This window comes from Gloeophyllum trabeum, assembly GCF_000344685.1.
Source record: "Gloeophyllum trabeum ATCC 11539 unplaced genomic scaffold GLOTRscaffold_00013, whole genome shotgun sequence".
NCBI lineage: Eukaryota > Fungi > Basidiomycota > Agaricomycetes > Gloeophyllales > Gloeophyllaceae > Gloeophyllum > Gloeophyllum trabeum.
The window spans coordinates 280,901-306,579 of NW_006920422.1; the positions used below are offsets into that span (position 1 = coordinate 280,901).

The 25,679-nt window shown below is 52.8% G+C and overlaps 7 protein-coding genes and 1 non-coding gene across 8 annotated transcripts; 5 read left to right on the forward strand and 3 right to left on the reverse strand.

Annotated features, from left to right (window-relative positions):
* Positions 1-1,578: 1,578 nt before the first annotated feature.
* On the forward strand, positions 1,579-2,580 carry GLOTRDRAFT_18820 (uncharacterized protein; the record flags this gene model as incomplete). Its single annotated transcript, XM_007870953.1, has 4 exons — positions 1,579-1,782; positions 2,125-2,239; positions 2,297-2,416; positions 2,486-2,580. Coding segments are annotated over 4 exons (534 nt in total), but the record flags the coding sequence as incomplete, so codon positions are not given.
* A 2,073-nt stretch (positions 2,581-4,653) lies between these two features.
* Positions 4,654-5,852, forward strand: GLOTRDRAFT_117581 (PIN domain-like protein; the record flags this gene model as incomplete). Its single annotated transcript, XM_007871087.1, has 4 exons — positions 4,654-4,870; positions 4,945-5,188; positions 5,261-5,794; positions 5,820-5,852. The coding sequence occupies exons 1-4, from the start codon at positions 4,710-4,712 to the stop codon at positions 5,850-5,852; spliced, it is 972 nt and encodes a 323-aa protein (XP_007869278.1). The 5' UTR covers positions 4,654-4,709.
* A 4,710-nt stretch (positions 5,853-10,562) lies between these two features.
* GLOTRDRAFT_11198 (uncharacterized protein) lies at positions 10,563-10,986 on the forward strand (the record flags this gene model as incomplete). Its single annotated transcript, XM_007870944.1, has 2 exons — positions 10,563-10,647; positions 10,706-10,986. Coding segments are annotated over 2 exons (366 nt in total), but the record flags the coding sequence as incomplete, so codon positions are not given.
* Positions 10,987-11,816: 830 nt separating this feature from the next.
* GLOTRDRAFT_47615 (PIG-P-domain-containing protein) lies at positions 11,817-12,453 on the reverse strand (the record flags this gene model as incomplete). The annotated part of the gene is made up of 3 exons (XM_007870989.1): positions 11,817-11,998; positions 12,064-12,182; positions 12,251-12,453. The coding sequence occupies 3 exons, from the start codon at positions 12,451-12,453 to the stop codon at positions 11,817-11,819; spliced, it is 504 nt and encodes a 167-aa protein (XP_007869180.1).
* A 306-nt stretch (positions 12,454-12,759) lies between these two features.
* On the forward strand, positions 12,760-13,996 carry GLOTRDRAFT_117582 (nagb/rpia/CoA transferase-like protein; the record flags this gene model as incomplete). The annotated part of the gene is made up of 6 exons (XM_007871088.1): positions 12,760-12,784; positions 12,860-12,934; positions 12,993-13,121; positions 13,180-13,335; positions 13,534-13,647; positions 13,692-13,996. The coding sequence occupies 6 exons, from the start codon at positions 12,760-12,762 to the stop codon at positions 13,811-13,813; spliced, it is 621 nt and encodes a 206-aa protein (XP_007869279.1). The 3' UTR covers positions 13,814-13,996.
* An 842-nt stretch (positions 13,997-14,838) lies between these two features.
* Positions 14,839-15,885, forward strand: GLOTRDRAFT_21866 (uncharacterized protein; the record flags this gene model as incomplete). The annotated part of the gene is made up of 5 exons (XM_007870958.1): positions 14,839-14,882; positions 14,996-15,106; positions 15,157-15,315; positions 15,365-15,411; positions 15,467-15,885. Coding segments are annotated over 5 exons (780 nt in total), but the record flags the coding sequence as incomplete, so codon positions are not given.
* Positions 15,886-18,306: 2,421 nt separating this feature from the next.
* On the reverse strand, positions 18,307-18,405 carry GLOTRDRAFT_t110. The gene has a single exon. It is a non-coding gene; the product is annotated as a tRNA-Met (tRNA).
* Positions 18,406-19,638: 1,233 nt separating this feature from the next.
* On the reverse strand, positions 19,639-22,018 carry GLOTRDRAFT_140531 (uncharacterized protein). The gene is made up of 13 exons (XM_007871089.1): positions 21,837-22,018; positions 21,736-21,778; positions 21,607-21,679; positions 21,508-21,557; positions 21,434-21,456; positions 21,292-21,382; positions 21,150-21,232; positions 20,858-21,068; positions 20,775-20,799; positions 20,645-20,716; positions 20,529-20,593; positions 20,364-20,472; positions 19,639-20,307 (listed from the first exon to the last, which is right to left on the reverse strand). Exons 1-13 carry the CDS (start codon positions 21,877-21,879, stop codon positions 20,170-20,172), a joined length of 1,026 nt encoding a protein of 341 aa, XP_007869280.1. The 5' UTR covers positions 21,880-22,018; the 3' UTR covers positions 19,639-20,169.
* Positions 22,019-25,679: the final 3,661 nt, after the last annotated feature.

Sequence of the window (25,679 nt, forward strand, 5' to 3'; positions counted from 1 at the left end):
GCAACTGTTATTGAGCGAGAAAGGCAATGGCGGCTATGCTTTCAATCCATAAAATACAGTTTGTTATGCACATATTATTGTACCATACCAGGGATATTGATGACGTGAATAGAGTAGTTTCCATGAATTTCAAGTTGTCCATCACATTTTCAATGCAATGCCAGTAGTATTGACCATGGAAACTGTTAGGGGGAGGGCACGGAAGGGGCTTCAATGGGTTCGTGTGACCCCAATTGGACAGACAGCTTCGATTACTCACCACATTTTTTTTACAATAACCCAGCAATTTCAATCACACAGACTGATACAATAAACTTACAAGTTAAAACCATCAGGCTATGCAGATTTTATCATAAGCAGAAGGGGTACGCGTCTGTAGCCGGTGGACAGAGCCACAGAATCGACACGCGCCCACGTGCACCGTGGTGTGGTTCTCACGTTCGCATTTGCAGTTCGCGAACGCGTTCGGCGGTGTGACCTCCCAGTGGGGTCGACTTTCTGAGGTTTTCTGGCAGTAAAGAGCAATTAACGACGCGTCCGAACGCGTCGCCGACGTGACAAGTTGTGACACCATCGCAAAAAGTGTCACACCAAATATCCTGGTCACTGTCTGGGCTCTCCTGCCGCAGCAGAAGCAGGTCCCTTCCCCTATGTTAGAACTGTAAAATCAACATAGTACATGAGATATATATTCATCCTTTTACAGCTGTGATCCAGTACTTGCCTTGTCCATTAATTACACAGATTGGTGCTTCCTGGAAATCAAGCTCATTTGTATCAAGGATAGGGAATGCACCCACTGGTGTGCACATAGATATGTTCCAAATGTTTCTAAAGACAATACATAACTTCCCTAAGCACACCTTTGCCGACCTCGGTGAAATTGACCATCATTTCATCCCGATGGTGGTCAGCTCAGGAATAAGAAGAGACAGACATGTTTATAACTACTACAGTCTGTAATGGCAGAATACCCTTCTTGCTGGTTTACAATAGTGATATACATTGCTGATGCATGCATAAGGTGAGAATGGAGCAGAGGAATGCACAAGAATACGAGGGGATACTTGCGACCACCTTTCAGCCACAATCTGCTGACAAATCAACTCGCACCGGAACCGGGCGTTGCGCCTCCCCAATTCCTGGCCCAAGTTTGCGCCACAGACAAGCGTCACTGTGGTGCGCGGAGTTATGTAAGGTGACAAAAAAGGTCACGTGCTGCGTGACACACCGTGCTCGACACGCGTCTCCTCGCGTACAAATCTGATTGCCACGAAACGGCTGTGGTGTGCGCTGTTCGTGATGTGCAAATTGTGAATACTGTTCATCTTTTGTTGTAAAGGTGAAGCTTCTGACATCTCATTAAAAGGTCTGTAGCCGAAGGGAGATTATAAGTGATATCTTAGCCCGTGCTACTAGCGTATTAGTACGCTCAAATTCCAGGCAGACACTTGCTCTGGAGGAGGAGTAGTTATGTCAGGTGGGCTACGCCTTGAGGCCTTCTGTATACCCATTGACTGTTCCACGTCCCAAGGAACTCCGGAATTGAGTGTCACAGCATCGCAGGGCAAGATGATGCTCCCTTTGACTCGATCTGCTGCCTCGATATTAGCTCAGTCGAACCGTATTATGTTCGGAAAATCTCCAGTAGACGAGATTCTTGGAGGCGGTCTCCGGCAGGGGTATATTGTTGAATTATCCGGTCCTCCGGGCAGTCCAAAAGAAAGGCTGGCCATAGACATCACGAAGACTGTCGTGAAAGACGGCGGAAATGTACTATTTGTGGGTCAGGGCTCCCTTTGACGCGTGACTATCTGTCTCTGACGTATTCGTGACTTGAATGGTTCGGACAGATATGCAAAATATGGTGATGCCTGCCATCTTGAGCAGAGCATTGGAAGGCGAGTTGTTTTCAAACAAATCATTATTCTTGACTGAGCTATTTGACAAGACGAGGACTCGGACGACGTATCGTACGAAAAACAAGTTCGCTACCTGAATATATACACTCTCCCCGACCTCATGATCTTTATGCACAACTTGCCTACGTATCTTGATGAAGAGCCAAAAGTACAGTCGCCAGTACAGTCAGCTCTAGGTTTCTGAGATATTGACATTGCCTAGCCATCGCTCCTGGTCCTTAACTCCCTCTCGTTTCCCTTCCAATCGGCGTCGGATCTTTCGTCTTCTACAAGACAACATATCCTCGAGCGCATAAAGCCGGTCCTCGCGAGAAACTGTGCCGCGAGGAATTTGTCAGTGCGTATTTCCACTGCTTTCCCGCCTTTGAATACAGCCAACCTTCCGGTCCTCCAGGTAGTGATAACGACGCAGCTTGCCACCAAACTCATCAAACAGGACGGAACTAGCGGCAACTTTGATAACGGAGCAAGAGGCATCATGATGCCCTCCCTAGGTCCTCGGAGGTTGTCAAGCTTGCGTATGTATACGTGCTCACGGAGTTTCCCGTTCTTTCTGCTCTCAGGGAACGCCTATCTGCCTCCTGGCAGGACGTACAGATTATTGATTGCACCACAATCGCGCACGTCAGGGTATGTAAGCATTTATGATGGTCCGAGGACGCCGCTCACTGCGACCGTGAATGCTTCCAGTGTCTTGCGGCTACTTGCTTCCCCGACGTACGCACCACGGAAGGATCGACCGCCTGAGGCGGCGTATGAATTGGTAGGCGAGCAGAATATATCCAAGTGTTCTATCAATATAACTCCAGGTTAATTCTAGGAAGGAGGGATTATGCGAGCACCTGCTGTTGTATAACAGGACCAGGTATATTGCAGGGGGTGACAAAGCGTCCGGATGGCAAAGTAGTACGCTGAAGACGGCCTGTCTGCACATGTTACGTATTTGTTTATTTATGTCTTCTACTCTGCTGCGTAGTACTGTGGGCGATCTGGTGTTGAGCAGAATGGCACATGGGGCCCACTGAACCTGTCCAGCCCTGATGAAGGAAGTTCTTACTGCGGCCAGAAAGTCTGCACGTCCTCGTCCTACTCACCCAGCGGACTTGGGGAGGAACGGAGTAACGGGCCGATGCCAAGCCACCTGTACCGTAGTAACTCTTCCATATACCCACCGCTAAGCGGGCGATTGTGGAGCTGCTCTCCGAACACAAGCTCGAGCATCTCGTGTCCCTCCGGAGTCGGCTCACATCATGTGGCCAGGCGGGAAGACAATCCTAGACATGCGATTCGTCGCTTTGTCAAGCTTGCGACTCGCGATTTCCCGAGAAAGTTGTGATTAGGGTCGCCGCTGTATCTCAACTCTGATTGATTGCAACGGCTTCGTATATTCAGTAGCCGACCCAGAAGTGAACTCTAGTGGGAAGATAAAATCTGAAGGCTCAGCATCGGGTGCTGCGCTTGCCGAAAGGGCCAACAGGGCATGCCACTGGGATACCCCAGTTTGCAGGTTGTTCCCGATGTGGCCGCGATAAGAGCTGGGGGGCTTGTTGGGCCGACTACTGTAATAAAGGGTATTATGATGCTAGTCCCTCGAACCTGAGAATCCACGAGTGAGGATACTACGTCACAAATAAGGAGAGTAGGCACCCGTTTGAATGACGATACAGCGAGTCAGAATGACAGTCCCTTAGGTTTTCCGCGTGATAATCTTCGCAATTGCCTGGCAAGGGAAGCTGAACGCGGGAGGAAGACGACATGACCTTACCACAAGGACACGCGACGTGGAAAGATCGAGTCTCTAATGACATCTTATCTGTACGAAATCAGTAAACAAGGCACGACAAGCATGAGAACGGGCCGTTGGCATCTTTCGCACCTTAAAAGACCAAGGATTGGCGCAGTCTTGCTCTTTACAGCAGAGATTAGAAACGTCCAGAGAGTTTCCGGTTTGGGGCGAGCAGCGGCGATCAGGAATCAGGGCAATTCTGACCCAACCTGTGTGCCCTCGCAATGATGAGCAAGTTAAACTAAACACGACGCAAGCTTTCATGATAGATACTTACACATGTGGCCGACCGTCCCGCCCCCACCTAACGGGGATATGATCACGGCGAGCAGAAGCTGAAGTCTCCGGGATTTGCAAGTCGATAAGTGCAAAATAGCACATGAAAGCAGCATCGGCACTCCGGAGGAAGTGACCGTATCTGTTGATACGTCGTGTTGGCCATGTTGTGTATAAATAACCGCTCGAAACCAGTAATGAAATACTTCCAGTTTGGCCCGCCAATGGGCGGACAAAGACCGATGTTATTGTCAGATAACACCAGCCGGACCTGAGTTTAACGAGAAACAGTAGATTCAAGGCAGAGATATACGGCAAAAAGAGAGAAGCATACTAGAATAATGTTGCAACGTTAGCAGGAAGAAGTACTCTCTTTACCCGTAGCTAAGAGACTCAAGAGACAGACGTTGACGCGAACGGACTTGCAATCAAGGACGCGACTATCGCGTGCCATAAATGGTCGCACTTCTTCTCACGCCACAGGCGCGTTGACGCGTTTTGCTCCCGAATCCGTTCACCGCGACGCAGTGGCACTCTGGACGGCCAGCGACCGTGTACCCTTGTCTGTCGTACTGGTTGTCTGGCTTCGTCTGTATCCCCGACCTTTATATCTGATTTACTGCAGCAGGACTAGTTCTCAACTGCTCTTAATCGAAGAAGTCCTTGTCCGCGTCACCTGGAACCCCAGAGGGGTCTGATTTGGGCCGACTTGGACTCTGTGAAGTATGGGTATCTCAGGGCTATTGCCTCTCCTGAAGCCCATTCAGACTCAGAGGCACCTGTCTGAGTTTGCAGGGCAAACACTTGCAGTTGATGCATACGTATGGCTACACCGCGGAGTATATGCATGTGCCACAGACCTTGCACTAGGAAAGAAAACAACCAGGTAAGTAACACGCGTCCTTGCTTTTTGTCTGTTTGCTTGCCTACCAGGGGTGCTCACGTGGACTACACTCCTAGATATGTGGATTATGCGATGCACCGAGTCCGGCTGCTCTTGCACCATAGTATTCAACCGTTCATTGTATTTGATGGAGGTCCACTTCCAGCCAAGGCACCTACTGAAAAAGCAAGGAAACAGCGAAGGGAAGATAGTCTCGCAAAAGGCAAAGACCTTGCGAAGCAAGGCAAACTCAAGGAAGCGAGGGATTATTTCGTCAAGGCTGTGGACGTGGGTACAGAGATGGCATTCCAGTTAATCAAGGCAAGCCTGTTTTGGATCCACGGCGTGCTTATACGTTTACTCATCGTCACAATGGCCTACGTGGGAATTCAGGCGTTGAAGGCAGAAGGGATTCCGTACATCGTCGCGCCCTACGAAGCCGATGCGCAGCTAGCGTATCTAGAGCGCAAGGGCGTCGTCGATGGAATCATCACGGAAGATTCTGATCTCTTGGTCTTCGGATGTAAGACTGTATTGTTCAAGCTCGATGCGGTTTCCGCGACGGTCACATGTATTTCTCAGAGCGACTTTGCTTCTGTGGACGGCTCGAACGGCAGTGGCATTTCGTTGCAGACATTCACGCCGTCTCAGTTCCGCCAAATGTGCATGCTGAGCGGATGCGATTACCTGCCCTCTATACCAGGCATCGGGTTGAAGACTGCCTATACCCTGCTCAGAACCCACAAGACTGTGGAAAACGTGGTGAAGGCCGTGAGGTTCGAAGGAAAGAAGAATGTGCCGAAGGATTACATTAAGATGTTCCGCTTGGCTGAAAAAGCATTCTTCTACCAAAGGGTCTGGGATCCTTTCGAGGGAAAACTCGTGTGCCTAACCGAGGTTCCCGAAGGCGAAGAGCTAGATGAAGAGGTGGATAGCTATGTTGGCTGGTTAGTGCTATTGCTTCGAGTGGCGAATATTTCATTGATCTGTCTGCCATCAATTCTCTGGCAGCGACTTGCCTCAAGCTCTAGCGAAACAAATCGCTGAAGGAGCCGTATGTCCCATAACCCTCCAGAGGATCAAGGACATCAATCCAGATTTCGCACCTCGAACTTCTAAGCGAGCTCCTCTCGCTCCAGCACGCGCCAACTGCTCCAACAGCAAGGAGAGGAAGGCCGAGCAAAAGACAACTACGGGAGGAAACGGAGGCCTGCTCAACTATTTCGGTGCGGTGCATAGAATTCAACATCTTAGACCATACTACTAACATCAGGCACTGGTGCCAAACTTTATCTAGCTTTGAGGTCCAAAGAGGCGCCGGCCCCGTGGAAGAAGGGCCCCTCACGCGGTAAAAGCAGTGCAATGATCGTCGGTCGCGCAAGCGGTAAGAGGACCTTGGTAGAGGTGATGGATCTGGAGATGGAAGGCCAAAGAAAGAAGAAGCGGGAGGAAGATTTCATCTCCGATATTTCGTCGACAGAAACGAAAAAATTAAGTAACCGGAGTCGTTTCTTCGACAGATCCGCGTCCACAACGACCGCCTGGACTGCCGAGGGCGTCGCTGGGCCCTCTAGGCTTGGGCCAGACGAGGGGCAGAAGGAGAATATCTCTCTCGAGGACGAATACATCTCTGAAGAGGAGTTCGCTTTTGGAGAGGAGGGCGGTGATATCGAGGAGGAAGTCGAGGAAGAGAGCAATGTGGCGCAGGAAGACGGGTATATTTCCCCTTCTCATTCCATCCGGTGGGACACGCCCGACCTGTCGTCGCCCCCCAAACCGCCGGCGGGGTATCGCAGGAACGTGGCAGAGGATGACTTCTTTGCTACTGATGCAATCTCTAGTCCCATCGCAGGGCGTTCGCACTCACCCCTTCTCCGGCCCAGTGGTTCGCCCGCACGACATCAAAACGTCAAGGACGTCAGGCCGGCCTCATCATCCATGGCATCGGACCTTGTAGAAGTCAGCCTGGGGGGTGTCGACTTACGTGATGCATTTGGGGATGACGAGGACGATTTGACCAGCGATGCCGAGGGTCAAGAGATCCCACCGGAGAATTCATTCAGCAGCACTAGTTCTGCATCAACATCTGTCCCAGTTACCTCAGACGACTCGGGATATGGACTGTTGGGAACTGATGATGTAGAACTGGACTTTGACCTCGACATGCAGGAGGAAGTCGCGAGAGCGAACAAGATCAGACACGAAATTGTCGCCAATGGCTGGTGGCAAAGATGGGCTTGCGGGCCCTCGGCCGAGAAGAGTGCAGGCAAACAACGAGTACAGTCCCTTTCTACCCAAAATCATCAGCTGCTCACTGACATATCGCTGATAGGCCTGTCTGAGAAGGGCGGAAACCACGATCACTCCGGACGGCAAAACGGTGCAGCGCAAGAAATCCAAGTCCAGCGCAGCAACCCGACCCGCGCAGTCGCGCGTGGAGTCCACCTCTGCAGCGAGGGCATCAGAGTACCGGACCGGACAGCCCAGCAGGAAGAGCCTCGCGTTCCAGGAGGTGAGGCGGGCTCCCGCGCCGGACTTCGATGCTCCCGCGTTGCCAGGAAGCCCGGAGGCGACGTCTGCGCCAGAACTGCCCCTCAGTGAGGTTATTTCTCGAGCCCGGGGCCGACTTGCTGAGTTCAGGCTAGCGAGGAAGGACGGGCGTCCCGCCGCAGCCGCGTAATGTGCATGTGGCACTGGCACGTACCCCTTGATTTGCGCATCCTGCCCGACGTAGCGTGAGTCGGTGGGAATTCTTGGTAGAGTATCTCCTAGGTTTGCTCGAGGAGTTTCCTCGGTGGCCAATGGCTTAATCCGGATGACGACCCTTTTCCGGCTGCCTTTGGGCGATTCCGTTATCACGCTAATCCGCACGCTTTTATCCCCTTTTTGTATTATTCGCCTTATATGTGATGGATCGGTCGGTCGCGGCACTTTGTCAGACACTTTGCCGCACACATGCGTCTACAGGTCAAATGGAGCACGCTATCTCGACAAAGAATGGGCGCAGAACGGGTGTTAAGGTGAGCGCATTTGGACCAGGGACCGACTGTTCTCCGTCATCCCGCGAAGATAAGGGCGCCTCACAGCGTTGGGTACGTTATACCAACGTCAACAGCGTACGTGGTACGATCCACACGTACTTGGGTTCTCTTTCGTGGACGTTCGGCGGACGTCTGACGAAAGTTCGTCAAAACGGCTTCATTTCGCGTCCCGGGCCGTAGTGAGGTGGCTTTGGAACATTCTGCCTTACTTATTTCAAGATTATGGTGGCAGAGGATGCAAGGTCGGTTGTGGACACATTTTCCCGTGCGTATATGTGGACCTGCGGGTCCGGTGAGACTGGGGACGTGCCGGTCTATTCTGATCAGAATCGCATCGAGATAAAGTTCCCCCTGGACGTGGCGGTCCATGGCTGTCGAGATAATGATATCGAAATTCGAAGCGGTGGGCAGTTGTGCGCGGGTTCGAACTTGGTCGCGGTCAATGTCGTTAACGTGGCAGATGACAGGGCTTCTGACAGCGCAGGTATTGTAGAACGGATCTTGGTTGAAGCAAGGGCAGGTAGAGGTGTCTTAGGACCCGCCACATGAGTTGCATGGGGGACTTGGGTTAGAGGTGCCGTAGATGCAGGCAGGATCGGCCGCGCTGGCAGGCCAGGGAGTCTCCGCGTAACATGAACTATCAGCGGGATGGATCTGTCCAGTGTTGATGGGTATTGATGACTGAGAAATAGGCCATTGGGTGGCGTATGAATAGGTTGTGCGAACCTTGTCGGTAATGTTTAACCGTCGTTCTTATTCCAGCCACGCCTTGTCGAGTTGGTTGCAATTGGCGAGTATCTAGGGCGTGGAAGCCGGATCAATAGAGGCGCTGGCTCGTGAAAGCTGCGAATCTGAGTCTGAGCGAACTCTAAACAATTCTTAACCAGAGGGGCCACGGAAGCAAATCTTGTGGCCTGGGTGGCGGGGCAGACCTGCCTCGCGCGGAACGGACTGGGAGCCGGACGAGGCTCGCTGAGTTGGAAAAGGCCTTCCATTCCGGATCGTAGGTGCAAGTTCCCATTTCATTAGAGTCGCAAATACCTTCTAATTCCTGCACTGCAACGTTTCAGCGACAGGGGAAGAAAGAGAGTTTTGGGACAGGTTTGGCTGGTCTGAGCTTATCGATACGATCCCGCACGCCGTCGCCGTTCTCCAGAAGATGTGCAATCTCCGGTCAGGTGGCCCTGCGCGCACAAACGGGGGATTTGGATTTCTTTCCTCGTTCGTGGCATGCGCGTTTATGGGATGGGACCGGGTTCTCGACATCAAGCCGAGGGAAACAGGCCGCACCTTCTGCTGCTGTCGCCACCAACCGATAATTACTGTTTCCATATCTGATCTGCCACTTCCTCATGGCGTTCAGTCAGCGCTCCACGTTATACTTGACACTCGATTCAAGTGCGCCAGTTCCTGTCTATTGCTGCTACTACCACCGTGCGGTGCTATAAACACGGGTCCTGGCCAGCAGCAGCAGCCCTGACGCCGTCTATCCTTGTCGCCACCGCACGGACCACGCCCAGCCCGTCATGGACCACTACTCGACCACTGCCATCGCCGTGAATCCCCTCAGCGCCATGGGAAGGCGAGCCGGGCCCCAGGGCTCGGACGCCCGGTCAGATGAGCATTCGCATACCATTTCGTCCTTTGCGCTCGGCCACAAGCCGTATATGTCCCCCCGACTCCTTTGTTCGACTCCGGCTGCAGCCATCTCCGTATCCAAGTCCAGCCCGGCGTTCCCCACCGACTCCTACCTGCAGTCTACCTACCCTGCGCAACACTCGGTCGACATTTTCGGCGACATGCAGGCGGACGCGTTTGACAGAGTGCGTTCGGACGAACTGCAGTCATTCGCCTTTCCCGAGTCTTCGCAGCGGACGCTGCTTCCGGAGACGCCCTTTGCTATGTACGACTCTCTGAGCAGTGAGTCGATGGCGAGCCGTTTTGCCATGCAGGACTGGCGGGAAGGGGGCGAGGACGACGGTGGTTCTCAACTGGACTTCCATCCCAGTCCTTTCATTGACGAGGACGCTGCTCGTCACTATCCAGCAGGGCGTGTGTCATCGAGACCCGACTCCGAGCTGCTCCTCAGCCTATACCAATCATGCTTCCCGCACGCAACATCGGAGATTCGCTCCATGATGGGCCAATTCACAGTTGACGCCACAGCCCCACAGCGCTCGACTCCTTCGACCCCACACACCGAGCAGCTGCACCCGGTCTTGCTCACCCTCCAGCTCAACGCCCAGTCTCTGGAAGAAATCCAAGACCCCGAGGGCCAGTCCGACGTCGCGCGCATCTTCAACTTCGCCGAGGATTCTGACGACGACGAAGAGGAGGAAGACTACTTCGGGCGGTGGGGCGCACTCGACGACGCCTCGTACCTGGATACGGACTTAGCGTCGTTCGGCTCCGACCAGGCTATGGACAGACAGTGGTCACAGTCGTCCTTGACACTGGTAGGAAGCGGCCTGACGTCCACAGATTCCGACCAGTCGCTCGGAGACGGCTCTATGAGCCCGGGTCCATCTCAGTTTGACCCCGAGTCGCCCGTATCGAGCTCGACACTCGGCCGCTCTTTCAGCGGATCGTCTCTGTCGGGCTTAACGTCAGCTAGCTCGTCGCAGCGGCGGTCCCCTTCCAAGAAAAAATCGAAGATGCATCAGTGTGGTGTCTGCAAGAAGTGGTTCCCTCGACCCAGCGGTCTCAAAACTCACATGAATTCCCACTCCGGGGAGAAGCGTAAGTACCCGCGGTAATTACCCTGCTGTCCCCGTCCTGATTCCTCTCCAATGCTCAGCGTACAAATGCACTGTCCCCAATTGCAACAAGAGCTTCGCGGTGCGCTCGAATGCAAAGCGGCACCTACGGACGCACGGGATCATTCCCACCTCTGAACCTTCCAGCAGGCCAGCCTCGAAATTCACCGTCGGCTTCGAGACTCCCATGGTATCCCCCACCGCGCACGAGATGACGAAGATACCCAACAAACTCAAATGGATACCCATGAGCCTGCAGACGCGCACGAACATCGCCGTGCTGCAGCGCGAGTCATCCGTCGAGGACGACGACACCGACGAGGCGCCCTCGCCCTCACCATCGCCCATACTCCCCGCACCTCTGCCCGCCGTCGTGCCCTCGCTGTCGCCCTGGAACTTCGACGACGACTACGAGGAACGGAATTCGTACGCCGAGATCGGGACGTACCCGTATCACCCGAGTCAGGTATGTCCCTTGCTTGCTGGCCGCTGGTGAGCTGCGGCTGAATAGGTTGCGGTGCCGCAGTGGCGGGGATTGCCTGGCCCGGCACCCGTGCCGCCCACAGGTGTCCATTGAGTTTGGCTGCTCGCTCTTCGGAACGAATCTAAACTTTCCTGATTATCGTATTATGCTCCGTAAGTAATGGTATGCTCCGCTTTCGACTGCGTGCTCTTCAGACTGCCCCATTGATACCTGCTCGATACCCACTGCTTTCTGCTTGCGCTCCATCTATCCTCTGGTGCGTGCCTTTGTTTCGTTGTGCATGTATATACGCAACGCATTTCCCCCCTTTACCCTTTGTCTAACCCATAGAGTTGGCGCGAATATATCAATATATCCTGATTGTCGCTTGCTTGCGTGCGTGGTTCCCCCGGTAATAGCGTGAAGGCGGTGCAGCAACAAGGTTGGATCCCGTCCATCCGGGTCCGCACGTTGCAGCAGAGTTCAATAGGAGATGGCGTATGATAAGAGCCACATGTCATTGACATGGGATATGAAATCCATCGACGGTTCGGGAGGGTGCGAAACGGGACTGCACCTAGGTCCAGCAGCGCCTTAAGAAGAAAGGACAGGAACCTCGCCGGCAGTGCCCTCTACACAAAAGTAGAGAGCAGAGGCGGGACGAGATAGCCCGCGCGTTATTCCAATCTCTAGCCTGATGCGCGGCCGGATGAAGCATGTTGTCGTGCATCTTGCCGGTACTGCCCCCGAGGACCATGTAGGGCACGATTGACCATGCCGATGGGAATGTCGTACATGTCCGGTATGGCTCCCGGATTGGCGGGAATGTACGCATTTGGGGCGTCCATGCCCGGATAGTGCGCTTTGGAGTCTAGGGGTGGGAGGTCAGCGAGAGCGTAAATTGTATGGAGGGGCGAGGTGGAGGGTTAACCTCACCCGTTATCGTGCACTGCTCCGAAAAGCGTGGCGTGCCGGCTATCGCGAGCGCGAAATAGGTGAAGTAAGTTAGAAGGACGAGCACGATGGAGTACGCCGGCAGAAGGACTGCCCATTCTCTAGATGCAGTGCATTGCGGTTAGCATTGAATTGACTTGGGATATCACAGAGGGGCTGGAGCGCGCACCGGCTTGGATAGTAGGAGATACCTAGCCACAGGATGTATTCGTCGGGGAGAAGGGCCCACAGAAGGTAGATGCAGAAGAGGATATAGGTGGAGGTCAATACAGCGAAGCCGTAAAATTCCGGAGCGCGGCTGCGATGCTCGGGTGGCGGGTCTGGGGGGAAGGAGGCGAGTGGGGATACGGGAGATGTAGGGTCCCCGGACATTCCACCAAGTCGGAGCGCCGTATCTACCCGCTGGATGACAGCGAAGTCAGTGTCACCTTTGCGGATGTGGGCATCACAAGTTAAGCTAACTACTACAGTCTTCGTTACAGGAGCTTTATTGTGATAGTGTTAACACGCACCTCACCGGTGTTGTATATGCAGAGGTTCTTAGTTATAACAGGGCGCCAACTTGGAGTCCTGGATGAAAGTTCACTGACCTGCGCCACAATCGCCACTCCGCACACGTGGCCAAATTCCCACGAGTTGTGGGTCCGATATTGGACTAGATTCACTTGTTCTTTCCCGATGGCCTGTCCTCTGCTGACATCACGCTTCATTCAGGTCCTTTCCCATTAACGAAAATCTCCGTCGCAATATCACTGCGCTGCGATGTCGGCATTGCAAGCGAATAAGCGGGCGCTGCGAAAGTCCGTGACGGCGACTCTGCGCTCGTTACCTCCGACAGACGTACAGGAACAATGTGAATACTCTTCACGGTTCTAGATGAAGACAACGTTCTTAGGGATAGCTACTATTAGCTCATGCGATTGCTGCTCGTGTCTTGAGCTTACCATCATTTGCAAAGAGTAAGACCGTGAGCTGCTATCTCAGCATGCCCACCGGCGAAGTGGATACTTCCCCCCTCGTGTCAGAGATCCTACGAGCAGGTACGAGACTTATGAGACTCGATGCTGTAGAGAACGGATGCCTAGAGGTGTCTGCAAGGGAAGTCATTGTTCGTCCCGAAGATCGACCGCTCCACCGAAGGACGCATGGAGTTCCTCAAAGTCTATGGAGAGGAGGATCTCCAGCCCTTCCCTAGCGGTCTATGGGGGATTCGAGAGCCGGAGCACACCTGGGGCGAACATCGGCGGATGAGTGGTGAGCACCTCTTCATGGGATATTACATGTTGCATCCGTAGTTCGACTTACTTGGACGCTTCCGGCACAACCTGCGCTTAGCCGAGAATGAAGCATGCGAGGGCCTCGATATGATACTCCTGCCAGGTCAGTTCAGGCAGTCGCACGACCCTGAGGCGTAAGGATCAAACCATAACACCATCCTGCTTCTTTATCTAGGCGTTGCCTTCGATAGGTCCTTATCGCGCCTGGGGCATGGGAAAGGGTACTACGACCGATTTATCACCAGGTATACTTTGCTTGCGGGGCGGCAAAGGCCACTGCTAGGTAAGGGTATATTTGTCAAAGGTAGATTTAAGCTTATGCTTTGTATGCAGTGGCTCTGGCTTTGCGCGAGCAGGTCCTCGAGGACGGACAAGTGCCTACTGCAGACCATGATTGGAAGATGGATTTGATCGTTAGTCCCGACGGCGTCATCGGCCAAGATGGCAGCAGATAGATTTACGAGACGGACGGTATCACTTTCTTCGATGAAGAGTCACACTCGCAATCACCCCAATCGTCCATGAAGCCCCTGTAGATCAACGTGTGGTCCGTGCACCGTACCCTGTCATTTTCGTGCGTCCATGAAAAATATGGTATTCAATAATCCCAGGACGTTCTTTTCTGCTGTTTGCCATTCCTGTCACTGTCTCTATCTAATTGCAGAAGCCAATGATCGTTCCCCGAGTCCCCGTACACGTCGCCCGACCTGAATTCCCGTACGCGCTGCACCCAGAAATCGACCTCGACTCGATTGCCAATTTGCCCATATTCAGATGGAAGAGTGTACGGAAGTCACGTTCGACGCGGCCAACATATACATATCGGATGTGACGAGGTGCGCACGCAGAACATATGTCAAACTCAGGTCTTCCTCGGAGCTCTAGACGCGTCTGTGGCGTGAGAATCGCTGAAAGCTCCGTATTTCGTGACTGCATAAAAAGGACGTCCAGCCCGTCGTTTTCCCCGCCGGACTCTCTTGTTCTTGGACTTTCTTGACCCTTGCATGCTTGTAGTGCTCTCTACCCTATCCCCCCCAGCGTACGCTCTCTGCTAGATAATCCTTGCGAGCCCCCCTTTCTCTGTTCCCATTCTTGTTCTAGTTGAAGCGTATGATGGCGTCCGGACCACCGGTGTTCAGGTTTCCCCGTGAAGCGCATTCAATCAAGATACAAAATATTGCCCAAGCTGGTGAGTTGCTGGCACCGTCGGGCGCTGACTTGGCTGAAGTAAAATCATTGCTAGTGAGCCGTTACGAGATCATCAGCCTGTTCAGCAACCTTGTCGGTACGTGTAGCTATACCCTTCTCTCCCCGCCTCACATCTTGATTATATGCATTCTCAAGGAGAAGTACGCGACTGTGAAGAGAGCTTGGACAAGGGGAAAGGTCGCTCGATGGTGCTCACTTTCCACACTCGAGACGCCTGCAAGTAAGGAGATCCAATCCTGGGTGTATATGTGTTTGCTAATGACACAGTAGAAAAGCCATGTGCATGTCAGGTTATACGGTCGCTGGTGTTCCGCTGTAAGTGCTACCGTCCGTATTCTAGGCCATGGGGGACCAAGCACGGCGCATATATCCCGCATATATTCCCCTTTCTTCCTCGCAATGCATCTTTGACTGACTGTATGCGTCAGGGCCGTAACATCCTTGTCTCCAGCGAGTAACAATCGCTCCAATGGACAGATGAGGCAAGCAGACGATCGACGTAACCTATATGTTCTTGGCCTGCCCTTCGATCTCACAAAGTATGTCTGGGTCGACCGATTATATTGCGTAAGCTGATAGGGGACGGCAGGGGCGAATTCACGGCAATTTTCTCTCGATATGGTACGGTGTCGCATTCTGTGATCCTTGCTACAGTGGACAACGCGTCGCGACGCCGGGGTTTCGTCGTCATGTCTAATCATATGGAAGCTAGAGCTGCGCTGAATGCGCTCTCGCGGTCGGAAATTAAGTACGCGATATGCCCTCAAATCCGACCGACTTTTAACTTCTGTGAACAGGGGTTACCGCATTGACGTCTCCTGGGCGGTTGTCCAGCGTTCTCAAGGTAAGCAGATAATGTTGGACCCGGTTATCGCTTACAACAGGTTCTTGGTCGGCAGGTTTCCTCGATGGCGGCGACAGAGCCATGATGGTTTCTCCTCGTCCTCCGTCTGCTTCTTCTATGTCTGGCTCTGACGATTCTATCTGCGACTCCGGTCTCGTGCCGACTGTTGCTGATCATCTCTCTGTACCGGACTCCCAGTTCTTTGGCGCACGGCCGTCTCAAGCAGCAACTCTACTGGTCTCCAATTTGCCTACACTGCTTTTCTCTCAGACTGTCGATCTTTACCCTCTTTTCTGCCCCTTCGGAGAGATCAAGAAACTTGACATATTGGACCCCGCTGCCCCGGGCCAGCAGTCGACTATCTCCGTAGTTGTTCAGTTTGACAATGTATCGAACGCCCAAGAAGCCAAGGATGCTCTCGAAAACCAGGTCTACGCTGGATACCCTGTTCGCCTTGAGTTTATGTCACCATCTCCCTGCCCTTCGGATCGAGGCTCGGAATACTCGACGTTCTCGTCGATGCGTTCAAGTCCGGACTTGAAGTCGAACCTAAATCCCAACGCACCCCCTTTCGTTTTCCAGTTTGTTGGTCCTGACTCGATGTCTTTGAAGGGTCAAGCGTCTTACTCATCTGGCCCTGTCGGCGGCCTGTCTCGCGTATACGGTGGCCAATCTAATAGAAATTCGGACCCCTTTGCGAAACCCTTGGAATCTTCGGCCAGTTTTGATAATATTGCTCAATCAATCAATCCTTTGTCAAGGTTTGTAACGTTCTTATTACCATATCACAGCTGAATCTCCATGCGCACATTCCAGAGATCGTGCTGGCTACGTCAGCCGTCCTGTCTGCAATAGCCAGTGGTCACAGTCGTCTCCGGACCTGCCAGGCTCCGCGTTCCGCCGCGCTGACTCATACCAAACGTTTATGCCAGGCGGCAACGGCTTTGGAAACACACTTCAAGTTCCTCAGGGTCTCGTCATGTGAACGTCGTGGTCGACTCTTGAGAATCTGCTTATGTCTCGGTAGACTCTGCTTCTTTGCTGCCCCACTTGCTATGCGAGGACCCCTTCACCCCTGGACGACGTACCGGTTACCTCTTCATGCGCACTCCTCTCTTGCTCGACTTTCCTTGCCTTTCTCCCAGACTGCTACAAAGTACCTACTACTTTGGAACCCGTTCAAAACAGAAAACTTTCGTTAATTGGACTGCTCGGACTGCTCGGACTTGTTTAAATTACATCCTCTGTCGTTAATAACACTGTGCACTTTGCGAGAGCTGGTCGACTGTCGTTTCAGGTATAATTTCTGTCGTTCCGGGTATAAATTTTCGTTTCCAAGGCGGCGTAAGCTGGACGTAGGTAGGTTTGAATCCGTGTGTCTGTCCGTCGTAGGGTGGTGTACGACTCGGATGTGCGCATGGAGAGATCAGCAGGGTATGTGCAGATTGTCATGTCGCTGTGTCTCCGGTATTGCTGCTTACGTCGCCGCAGTTCTTGCCTTTTATGACAACGACGACAACTGGTAAAATATTCGGAGGTTAACTATATTTTGCTCCCCGGCCACAAATTCAAACGTGAGAAAGGTGGCCTCGAAGTTCGGACGGTGACTGTCCCATCCATCCAACTTCGAATACCACTATCGCTCACGACAATTGCTTCTGCCCTCAATTGATATTGCTGTTGCAGACGGCCCGGGGTTAGTTAACATCACGACTTCACCTTACATCTTGACCTTGCGCGACTCATATTGTCTACTATTGATTGATCAAACATTAAGGTCCTCCTTCGGCTTCCTTTTGCTGTTGCGTCACAAGCATACTAGTCTGTCGATCCATCACAGTATCTCCGTTATCCAGTCCTGTGCAATCGTCACTGCTTGACAGTGATCACTTAAAACGCTACGTCCCAAGAATCTGCTGCCCCTTGCCGCTGGCAAACCCAGCCTGTCCCCCGGTCGCACCACGTTCTTGGATTCCTCATAACCAAGGACATCCCCGATCAACCCCTGGCTATCCTCGATAAACTCATTCAACCCCCTGACAATCCTTCCGAGCGCGGAAGACATGCTACCACGCATATGACAGTATGTGTCAAGATCTTTCTCCACACTTACATACTTCTGTAGAGCATGCTACATTACTAGTACCATGCTGATGTGGTCATATGCGGTGATGCCTCCACCCATGTACCGTATATGGTCCTCAATACAAATGGCAACAGCCAGAGTGCGATCACCCCGGCTTTCAACGTCTCTCGCCGAGGAGGCTTCTTGTCCCCCCTAATCATGGGATCAACAGGACTCGCGAGTGCCACATACGTTGTAGCCGTAGTATGGACCTATCAGCGCATATCACGTGACTTCCAATTTTCCAACGCGCTTCCACTGCGCCACAAAATGTACAGCACGGGCATTGGTCGGAATCATGCAAAACGCTCTCCTGGTTGCGAGCTTCGTCGACGTTGGTTCGCTATTGTAGGGATCCGCTGACGGACTAACCTTTCGCCTTCCTACAGGTTTCCGGCCTCTGGCCGCTTACTTAAGATTCTCAAGCTGGGGATCTAACTATGTCCTAGCACGTTGCTGTGACATTATGCCTCCTTCACCTTCTGAGTGTACTGGATAAGTGGCATTAGGCTTTCACAGGTACTATAGTCAGTGCCATGTACATATGATAGCTGTATATTTGACAAAGCCAAATACTGTGTGGTAGATGCTTGGATGGCTGATGCAACAAGGAAGTCCCAGAGCAAGTATAGACCATGCTCGAATGACTGTCCAACATAGACTGTCCAACTGTCAAAAGCTCATAACAAAGGTGGATAAAATACATGTTTGTCTAAAAGCAACATATATACTGTATCTAAGGCTGTCAGGAAGGCAAAGAGCAAAAAAGTTAGCAGCAGCTCGTTTCGATCGAGCGACCTTTGGGTTACATCATGTGATTGCTTACGTAATCCTATGAGCCCAACGCGCTTCCACTGCGCCATGCTGCTTGGAAGTAGAGTAGAATGAAAGCTACATGTCCAGAGATCAACTTCCATCGAAAGAGCGAGAGGAATCGATAGGGAAATGCGTCCGCAATGAAGGAAATGATGGGGAGGCAGGAGGAGGCATCGGGAGGCGTTGTGGGTCCCACCCTCTGATATTTCACATTGTCAAGTTAGACATATGCCAGATCTCGACGACCAGTCTTGCATTTCACAGGGAAGCTGCTCGTTGTCCGATGTGGCCACTGTGGAAGAGGCTCGTCACAGGGACGTCACATCGAAAGGCGCGTCCTTGCCACATCTGCTCACTGGAACGACCACAATTGCAATGATGTTATATCATCGTGTTCAACTCTCAACGGTGCTCAGGGCTCTGTGGACCATCGTGATTGTTTGTGTTGTCTTTTCGCCATCCCTACCCTACAGGCCCTGTGCGGGACTAAGGAACCCGCCCCGCAGATACCGCTGACAAAGATTACGCCACCACAGATCGAGGCTCGACATACTGCTCGTGATGACACTCTTACCACAAGGCAAGAAGGCTGAATCGACCGTTCACCTGAACCAGCCGCCTCAAGGCAGCAGAGCCAATATTGTAACGCAGGCACTAGCTGACATTGTCGTCCCAGTAATCATCTCCAAGTCCGGTGGACTCGGACGCAACGCTCCACCCTGCAGTCATCCTAGGGTCCTGAGCAGGTACCCCCACCATGGGCAAGCTCTGCTCGATGCTATCAGCCCATCCTGACATTCTGATACTCCCCAAACCCTCCGAACAGAACTCGCAAGCCAGATAGGCATCTTCCGATAGAAAACATGAACCTACATCGTATCCAGGGCTCGGCTTGAACGCTCTCCCTTACACAACTTGACTTTGTGAACCGCCGCCATCCGAATCAGTTGGAATCACATATCACAGTTCCCCACTCACGACGTGCCCCTGCTGCGAAACCGGGAAAACATACCCGGAGGTGGCAATGCCGCCATCCACGGAGCTGACCAAGGCTGCAGGGTGTGAGAGAGCTCGGGGAGCTGCTTCCACCCCGAGAGCGAGCATATGGCTTGCAACACAGAGGGAGACGCCGAAGGCCCGACACTAATCTTCTCTCATCCCGACGCAATCTGAGTTATGATTATCAGCTTCAATATCCATCCCGCCAACACCATTTGCAACGGAAGGGAAGAACACACCTTCATAAAACGTTAATACCACTCTATCAAATACCCCCGAGGCTAACGCAGATGGGACAAAGTGCATTCTATGAACCAGGACCTAGAATTACACTATATAATATTACACTAATAAACACAACCCTACGGGTCTACACGGCAGCGCCCAGTTGCCACTGGGGTCGCCTTTTTGAGGAGACAACGAAAGCAAAGATGCACAGCTAGAAAAGCAAGGAAACGTATAACCAGAGACTCCAACTTTGAATTGCAGACCTAGACCTACAAGGACAACGACAGCGACCCAAAGTCCAACCGACCGACCGACCCGGTATGACCGAGTAAAATAGAGGTAATGTGATGCAATGCGACTGGGTGGGGGGAGATGGATGAATGAATCGACCCAATGATGCAAGGATACAAGATGCAAGAGACCGACACAAATGACAGTGCCATAGAAAACGAATGATGAAAGAGCGATGACGACGGTTCAGAACGATCTATATGCAGAGAAGTGTATGATGGCGGGGACGGCGACGGCGCGGCGGGGAGGTGACCGAGGTAGGATGTGAGTAGGAAAATGGAGCCGACAGGAGGAAAGGCTTAATACGGAGGTCGCTTGAACTCGTCGCTGATTGCCTGCGCTTCGGGGTCATATTGCCCCTCCTTGACGACTTTGCCAGCAGCATCGTATTCCATGAAGGACTCGTCCTTGGGATCCTGGGCGGTGAACGTCTCCATCTAGTCATCGGGCATTGATTTAGGGTTGCTCCTCACATCCAATAACGAATGCTTACCTGCACATGGACGCCCATGCTCTCGGTGCCAATAGGCTTCTTGAAGGACATCGTCGTGGGCGGAGGTCGAGTTCCACGGAAGGCAAGGGTTGAACCCTGACCGGTTGACCTAAGAGCACGCATATCGTGAGTAAACGGAAGTACCGGAGACGATACGCAACGTACGAGAACAACTCCGGCCCTCGGGTGGTGAACTTGGTCAGCCGTCGGACAACTCGGCAAGCCACGATCTACCAGACAGGTTAAACAAATAAATGCATCATCGCAATGGAAGCACCTACGGAAGACGCGATAGCAGCCGGAACGTTTGCGATGATCGACATGACCGGGTTGAGGTCCAAGAGCATGAAAATCTGCACATATAGCCATGAATTTGAGTTCACTAGACAAGTCCTTACATGAGATGCTCACCGTCGCGATCAAGTTCGCCAAGAAGCTAGGTCGCAGCCAGGTCAACAATTCGTTCAGATGACGCGCGCAGAATGGAAACTCACGCGACAGCGAAGTAGACCAAGCCATCTCCGAAGATCATCTTGAACAATGCCGAGCGACCCTTCCATGGATACGCGAGCTTCCACGCAGTGAGTGTCAGCACGAGGAAGTCGAAGCACATGGAGTAGATAAAGGTCGCCGCGAGCAGCTTGCTGTTAGTGTTCGTGATGGCGCAACCCTGGCCAGGGATGTATGCTGCCGTCAGAAGGATGCCTTGTAAAAGAGCGGATCAATGATTGGGTCTTCAACCACGGAAATAACTGCATATATGCGCATAGTTGAAATGATGCTGACCATGGAGGAGCATAGACCAGTGCCCCAGGATAATGCAGACCAGTGGGGCGACGATGTACCACTTCTGGGACCAGACGGCCATCCTATGAGACGGCAGGTAAGTATATGCGCGTCATCTGAGAGTGTGGGCCGATATACGTACGTGCGGATGGACAGGTTGATACTGGCAAGGCCGATGGACGCATTGCCGAAACATTGCACAAACGTGTACAATGCTTGACAATTAAGGGGTCTGGGACACGTCTCAGGTTATGCTTGCTATGCCTCTCAAATGAACACGTACGTGGTGACGTTCAATACAACCAAGCTACGTCAAAGTCAACAAGAAGAACCGAATATCCGCGGTGAACAGACTCACATCCCAACGAGTGCAATGAGTAGAAAGTAGCGGTTGGCAAAGTAAAAGACCTGGCGCAAAGATCAGACAACTGACTTGTGCTGCTTTCGGACGACTTACCATTGGCCACCGGAACTTTTTCCTCCCCGAAATGAACTCCCAATCGAATGGGAGGGAGGTGACGAACTCCCACCTACGTCCAGGGTGATACTCAGCCGATGCACGCGCATACACCGCGCATATACTCACATATACAGGCCGATCAAGGCGTGCATGAACCTGGCAAACGCCTCTATTGCATGAAAGTCATTCAGCAAGCTGTTCCAACTGTCTTGGGCTGCCCGACGTACCGCTATCCTTTGCGATCTCTGCGGGTGACTGCCAGTCGACCATGATGGATCAATAATTATGAGGGCAACGGATAAAGGAGAGTGCAAGGCCGGAGAGCGCAGCTGGGCAGGACAGGGAGGACGAGGAGCGTCCTTATAACGAGAGGAATCGCAGGCGCAGGGAGTTCTTTCTGAGAACGGGTGACCTTCTCGCGCTGGGATTACATACAGGTGGGGACATGGAAGGAAAGAACGGTGTGAAGCTGGATGGACGCGGAAAGGGCATAACTCTGTCCGTTCGAGCCCACTTCGGCATTCCGCCACGCGCCTAACGCCGCTTCTATCTTCTTTCTTTTCCAGGAACAAGCTTACTGACATACGTCGAACTGGCTTGCTCACCGTCACGCCAGCTGGATCTTCCCCCGCCTTGCTTCATCCTATGTCGAGCGATGTTCCAACAGAATATAGGGCCCACAGACGCACACAGAAATATATTCGCGATGTAACCAGCGCCAGAATTCGGCGACGGGAATATTCACAGCGCTAAATCGTTCCAAGTTCACGGAGGCAAATCGCAGTCACGCGGTCACGCTTTTGCCTTGCACGTTTCCTTTTCGGGCGCTCACGTTGTATGTCAAGATCCACCTACGAAGCCAAGTGCTGCTCGTATCAGGCAGTCTCCTTCATCATGACCCGAGGACTCGAGAAAATGGGCCATTTGCGAGTCTAATCTAGAGTGACTGCTCTACGGGAAGAATATCCACAACGAAGCTGACACAAAACTGATTCCGCACATTGGGCGATTGAATGCGTAACCCGATCCAAGCCTCCAAACGGGATTCCCCCCTTCTTTAGCTAGGTAAGCGTGGACCCTTGCTTTGAGAAACGGCCGCGAACTCCGTCATCAACCTTTTCTGACGTTCCTCCGGGTGCCACCGCTCCAGGTCGAAATCAAACCACCAAGCTGATCGGGGTTCCCGCTTACTGGCTGACTACAGCAAATGTCCTGCGCTATCGCCAGTTTTCAACAAGTGTGTAGGTCCCTTCAAGGTCCATCACAGGCAAAGACATCGCTAGAAGAGACGTCGTAAGTTGCTTAAGCCGACAACCCCGCGTATGCCGAGCGTGCCGTTACCATCACGAAAATCGATGATGGAAAACGCCTGGCTATCCAGCAGCGGAAATGATTTCGGGGGCGAGGGATATGCCACCGGGCGTATTCTCCACCGACGATTGACATGTTTAGACTTCATTTTCACTGACAGACTGGAACGTACGCATGCCTGTCCTCGCGTCCTCCTAATCCCCAAGGCCAAACCCTTCGGGTTCGAATATCTACCTGTCGTTCATAATCATTCATATCTGTATGTCTACCTTCATAAGCCCGATCCCAAGCCAAAATAATCCCCTCCAATGCGAGTATGCTCAAGGGACGTTCCTCCAGCGGAATAACCTCACTGGGACCGACATTACTCTCCACGCTCAGGGCCGCCTCGCGCACATCCAGAAACCTGCTCCAACCCCCTCCCAAGCATTCCAGAGCCAGTACGGAATTAACACCAAGGATCTGGAGGAGAGAAGCCCAAGCCTTCTCCCTTCGACCCAAATCAGGCAGTCCCCTTCACCCTCCCATATCCGGGCTGTTGCCAAATGCGTCACATCGCTTGTTCGCCTGCGGGATGGGTGGGCTGATTTTAAACCGCGCTTTCGTGTACTGTACGGTACTCATGATAGATTGCACGGTGGTCTCGGCCGGTAGCGAGGGGGACGTAAGGTATGTTCGCGGGGTGAACGTTAATCTCGTACCCCGCACCCATACAGCATGAGCGCTTTCCCAACTTGACCTTCTGCATCGGATTCTATGAAGTGGTGTGTGTGGGCTTGGAGCTTCCGCAGTACAAACGTATCGATAAAGTGAGAATTAGTTCATACGATAGTTAGTATACTATTTATTCTAGACACCGAGGAGGCCGCTGCAGGACGGAGATCGAGCTCTACCAGTAGTCTGACGTAGGGGCATAAGCACGGTACCTGAGGCCTGAGGATCAGCGAGCGAAGCTTAGAGCACAACATAGTACACGAACACACAAACGAGAGTTCAGGCACTTCAAAACACATCCACGGAGCCGGCCCGCGGAGAGGATAGTAAACGCAATCCCACAAGTCGAAGGCGGGATTCAGAGGTTCTGATGAGGGATGCAGGAAGGGCGCGGGGTCGTGCGAGCTTTATAGCAGCCCGACTCTAGCTAGCATTCTTCCCCTTCGAGGATGCACGACTGGTCCCGGTAACGAGGCAGGACGTCGGTGCCGCGGCCTGTGATTGCGGTACCCATGATGACCGGGCATCGCCATGGGGGCAGGAGCGTCAAGGGTAAGCAAGACACTTCCCATACTAAGGACGGGGAGGGTTGATTCGGGCACAAGCGGAAGGCGTCGGTATCGCGAGGTTGAGTATATTTGACGCACTAGAATGAAGCTCGACCTATGGGCCACGGACATAGCGATAAATGCTATAGAGATGAGGGATACCGGGGCAGTCATCCGCGGTGCACAAGTAAGTATAAAGGCAGATGACCAGAATATTGCCTTTCCATGACAAGACGCTGCAACAAGACACTGCATTCGTCCCAATACTACTCCGTTCACATTATCTTACCAAGGTGTTCGCTGGTCGCATTTGCCATCGGGCGATAGACGCTCCAAGCTCCATAGACATCCTGCATCCAGACCGTGATTTACCGCCCAGACTAAGCACGATCGAGAGCAAGTCTGTCGAGATTGACAGCTACCCAGCGGGCCCGCGAAGTGCGAAGGTAGGTGTTGCCAGTCCTATTTCTGTAGAGCGTGTGGCAACAGCGCCCTGTGTCTTGACAGCGGGTGTCAGATAACCATCAGCTCAGCCAAGAGGGTCGCAGAGAGACCAGAACATCTGAAGAGAAGCAGCCAGGTTGATGCGCAGACGACGGAGCATTACAGCGGGCGGGACGCAGGAATAGACGGCCCCGAATGTTGTAAGTCTTTATGGCCGCAGTGTGGAGGCATATGGTCGGATGTATAGCAGAGCGAGACGCTTGACGCTATGCTATAGACCCGAGCTTATGCTGTTGCTACCTGCGTGTGTAATACAAGGTCGTTGCTCTATGTTTCTGCGGGGTGGCTCTCTGGACACACCGACGGTCCTTCGCATCTGCGATTTGCATGCGATCACGATCGAGCCTGAGGTACGATCTGATTGCCGGTAAATCGTCAGGACATATGGTGGCTGCAGGTAAGGGGAACTTAGCTATGTACACGGCTGCAACCTTACTGGACAAATGTGCGAAGGCCGCCCAAGGTCCAGAAAACCTCAAATGCGCGCTTGGCGGAGGATTGTGGCCGCAGAGACAGGGCAGCGTACCCCAGAGTTGGCTTTTGTCGGCTTGCATCACCTCATTGCATGTCCTGTCGGCCTTGCCCCGACAACCATGGCAGCGACAATCAACACGAGTAAGGGTGATCAATCGCAAGTCGCCTCTTTACCTCAATTTCTCCAAATGTCTTGCAGCCCGCCGGCGTCAGCGACGAATTCCCCCTCGGCCGCTGAGCATGCCAGCTGTGTAGAATTCCTGTACAGCGAACCTCAGTCAAACAACGAGAGACACCTCTTCGCCTAATAAGCGGGACGGCCGAAGCTGCCTACGCCGGCGGCGGACCCACGTTGCCCGCCGTCCTACCCGAAATGGTAATGTCGGAGGTTCGGAGCAGTGGAGGTCTCCGAGAAATTCATTTTAGAATTCCATCAGGCCGGAATAGGACTCTCGTTTGGTCCGAAAGCGGTCGCCGGGGCTTCTTCAGTGCCTGGCTTAACACACGGGTTTACGTCCA